We start from the raw sequence: 3,953 nt of genomic DNA, 5'->3' as shown, positions 1-3,953 counted from the left end.
AAAACTGCAAAATATATCACATATTGAATAATACAATAAATCGAAACAAGCAAATCTATTTACATTGCTTCCCTGGTTAAAATCACACTGAAGTAACTGTTACGAAAACCATCCGAATCGAGCGACGGTGACGAAAAATTCTACATAATCTAATTCACGAGAATTTATTGATTTCTACATTATTCGTTGAATGTCCTTTTTTGGCTTACTTATGCTAAAGCGAATAAAAAAATTCTATCCTATTCTATTTATTAAATATACAAATCCACTCATTATTATATAAATACCCCCGATGCGCTGTAACACGGAGATAAAGGATAACAAGAACTTGTCCCCCCCCCCCTCCCCTCCCCGTCGGAAACGTACCCTCTCGCAAGATTCGTCGCAGCGACGTTCCTGCGCAAACTTCCTCGTCCTTGTTCCTCTCGCTAAATACGTCATCGTCCCTCGCTCACACTACCTCGGACTTGCTCCACCAGCCAGTCTGCCGCTGCTGTGTCCTCCTTCCCCTCATCATTCTTTGCACTCGCCCTCCCCCCCCCCCCCTCCCCATATCGTTCCGCTTTTCACTCGCTTGCCTGCGAACGGTGGTCCCTACACACACACACACACACACACACACACACACAATCCTATTCCGTCGTTCATTCTTGACGTCTTTACTTTTTCGGAGAAAAGAATCGAAATCAATCCGAGACTTCCCGGAGAATTCTTGGGTAATCAGTATTTTAGCGATTATACTCGACGCGGAAATCACGTTATCACGACCTCACAATTGTAATAAATTGTTTTTTCGTGATAATAAAAGACGAATGCATTACCGAGAAGCAAAATGTCTGTAAAATTATATTTTATAATGTTGCAATTGTCACTTGGTAGTTATGAATTTCGAGAATGTATAGATATGGAAAATGGGAGGAGGTAAATGAAAGTGTTGCCATAAATTCAAATCTTCAGCGAGTAAAAATTTCACGTGATATAAAGAACCTTACACTTTTTCTGATACAAAACAATTATTACGTTTTTTACATACATTAGAGATTTACTAAAAACTATCACGTAATAATATAGTTCACTCGATAACGTTACGTATATTATCAATATTATTAACTTTTGGAAAACTCGTGAAATTTTCTGCGTTCCAACTTTTGAATTACTTCGAGATTATCAGTTGTTTTACAAACTATAAGAATTTATATATAAAACAATTTTAATAGATAAAAGAGAGAGAGAGTAAATTACATAAATATTTGTATCATGTATATTATACCATTAAATACATATATTATAAATAAAGTTAATAAATTAAAGATATTTGTTATCTTTTTTATATTATACTACTGTTCAACAAAAATCGTCAAAGAAAATCGCCGTATCTATATTTTTAACAGGCGATTAAATTTACAGAAGAGAATGATCTTATCGTTTACCAATCTATCAGAATACAATGAGCATGCTTTTTACCGATTAGGCATCACGTGATGGAGAAACGCGGTCTCTTCAAATATATGATTCATTACAATGAATTTTACTTATTATGCATACCATTATTTTTTATTATGCAAAAATGTTCCATCTATTCCAATAATTTATCTGCTATCATAATGAATTTTATTATTTACGTATTACGCTTATTATTTTTTTTATCTTTTTATATGTAATACTTTTTGATGAGAGCTCAATAAGAATTTTTATTTACAAAGTTATTATGTTACATGTACAAGAAGAAACGTATGTATGTAAATTACTTTATAGAGAATTAACATTATATACAATATTTATTTTCATGATCGTCAAAAAATTATCCTATATAATATTATGCAGTCACTTCTGGAAAAAGATTCACTAGGAGGTGATCTAGTAAAAGATATGCTAGATGTTTATTGAATGGTGCGTTTTGTAAAGGATCTAAGAGAGAATTCATCAGATTGTTCCAAGGCCTGGGGAATATCATTAACCACCATAAGGAATGCAGTCCCTCTTTCGCCGTTTCGTAGTAATTTCGACATTTTCCTTGAGACGGAAAGTCTCTCATATAATTTTTGCCCACTATTTTCGCATGTAGAAGCTTAACAACGATGGAAGCGCGGCCACCACTTAGAAGCTTAATTAGAGTGTTGTAAAACATTGCGTTCACATAAGGATCTATTCTTTTACGTAATAAAAAGGCCAACATCCAGAAGAGTCGTGAAATAATCGAAGGTAAATTTAGTAGACCATCGACTGTAATATAATAATATTATTTTTAACAATCGTCATAGACAATCATGAACGCATATAATATAAAAGATAAGATAAGCTTTGAACTTACGAGCTTCTATAATGCATAAACTTGCACCTTTCATGTGATCACGCTGTGGTAGACTGCACGGAAAATTTTGGAAAGTAACTGGTAGATTCAGATTATTGCCGAATACATCATCTATCAGCTTTCTCCCTTTGCTCTCTATTTCACCGAGATGCTCGCTCGATGGCTCGACACCCATATCCATGTGTTCGTATTTTGTGTTTGTAGATGCTAAGAAAGTACTCATGAATTTATCGAGATGCTGTCCCTTCTCCTTCCGCAATTTATAAGCCATACTCTGGTAAAGGATGCCAATGTCGGGCGTGCTGTAGTTCGCGAAGTACGGTTTCAAGTTTGGCGTCGTAAGAAAGGTATAAAGGAGCTCGCTACTTCTTAACATCGGTTTGGATAGCAACTTTTGCAAAAACTCCTCGTAACGTTGACGATTAGAGGTTGCGAGAGGTTGCAAATGCGGATTTTTGCGCGACGGTAATGGTGAGTCATTCAACTCCTTGTCACCGTGGAATTCGATAAGCCTTGTCCGCAACGTATAAAAATCTTGATCTTGCCGCAAGACTGTCCACGATTTAGCCTCCGCAACGCTATGAATAGCAATCATGTATACTGGTTGGGTGCCACCGCCGTCTACGTGAGGAACGGCAACTCGCCACGTTGTTAAGTCGCGATTACTCTTATCGCCGAAGCCTTTGATTTCGTTATACGCTCGAGCTGTGCAATCTACTTCTTCAACTGGATAGACGTCCTGTAGTTGAAACGGAGTACCATCAATTGCAGCTGTACGTAAAATGCCATCGACCTTGCCCACTTGATTATTGAATCGCATAGGAGGAGTAGATGTACCTCCTCTCGCACTATAATCAAATATATATGTTCATACAATTATTATAATTATGAAAATTTTATTGAAAACTAGCATATGTAAATTATGTCTAAATTTATAAAATATAGTGTCTATTTTATTTATATTTATTGAAAAACACTCTTAAAAAATTGCCATTTGCTCTATTTCATACATATAAATTATAATATAGTAAGTATAGTTGCACAACTTATATATGCAATAAAAAAATAAGTAATCATGAAAATAGCAAAATTAGAGTGTTAAAAAATAACATTTTTATAGAATTTAGAAACACATGGATGTGTATACATTTTACTTACTTAGCTGCTGTAGTAGGTTTTGTTTGTTCAGACAAATGACCGCACAAGAGTTTATATAACTAAAACATACAGCACATAAGTAGTTATTATTTAGAATATAAAATTTCATTATTAAAGATTTAATATATTAAGGATTAATACTTAATGTATTCAAAATTTTAAATATAGAATGTAATAGGGGAAGAAAAAATAAAGATAAAATGTCATTTACTTGATAACTATGATGGAATGATGGCAAACAAGTACTTTCTAGGAGTGCATGTGCTTCTTGATGAGCTTGATAAAAGGGTCGTGATATTCGTAGTTCTTGAATTTTTTCTGGTCCACCTTCTAATACTGGAAATAAATATGTATATGTGTGTAGACATTTTTTTTTTTAACTAAAATTATTTATTTATAAATTTATAAATTACTTTGTCGTATGCCTTTTGATATATGCAATGGTAAATATAAATATTCTGAACCATCAGGATCAAGATATACC

The 3,953-nt window shown here is 33.9% G+C and overlaps 1 protein-coding gene across 1 annotated transcript in view; it reads right to left on the bottom strand.

Moving 5' to 3' along the window:
• Positions 1-1,796: 1,796 nt before the first annotated feature.
• Positions 1,797-3,953, bottom strand: part of LOC108756178 (sorting nexin-14-like) — a 3,869-nt gene continuing 1,712 nt past the window's right edge. Inside the window, 5 exon segments of the mRNA XM_018499788.1 lie at positions 1,797-2,223; positions 2,312-3,159; positions 3,470-3,528; positions 3,681-3,805; positions 3,883-3,953. The exon segment at positions 3,883-3,953 is cut by the window's right edge and continues 14 nt beyond it. Coding sequence (XP_018355290.1) covers positions 1,817-2,223; positions 2,312-3,159; positions 3,470-3,528; positions 3,681-3,805; positions 3,883-3,953 — 1,510 coding nt within the window. The 3' untranslated portion in view covers positions 1,797-1,816.

Source organism: Trachymyrmex septentrionalis, unplaced genomic scaffold, assembly GCF_001594115.1.
Source record: "Trachymyrmex septentrionalis isolate Tsep2-gDNA-1 unplaced genomic scaffold, Tsep1.0 scaffold97, whole genome shotgun sequence".
NCBI classification, from domain to species: domain Eukaryota; kingdom Metazoa; phylum Arthropoda; class Insecta; order Hymenoptera; family Formicidae; genus Trachymyrmex; species Trachymyrmex septentrionalis.
Note: the sequence above shows the minus strand (reverse complement) of the source record. Positions and strands in the feature narration are given on the sequence as shown.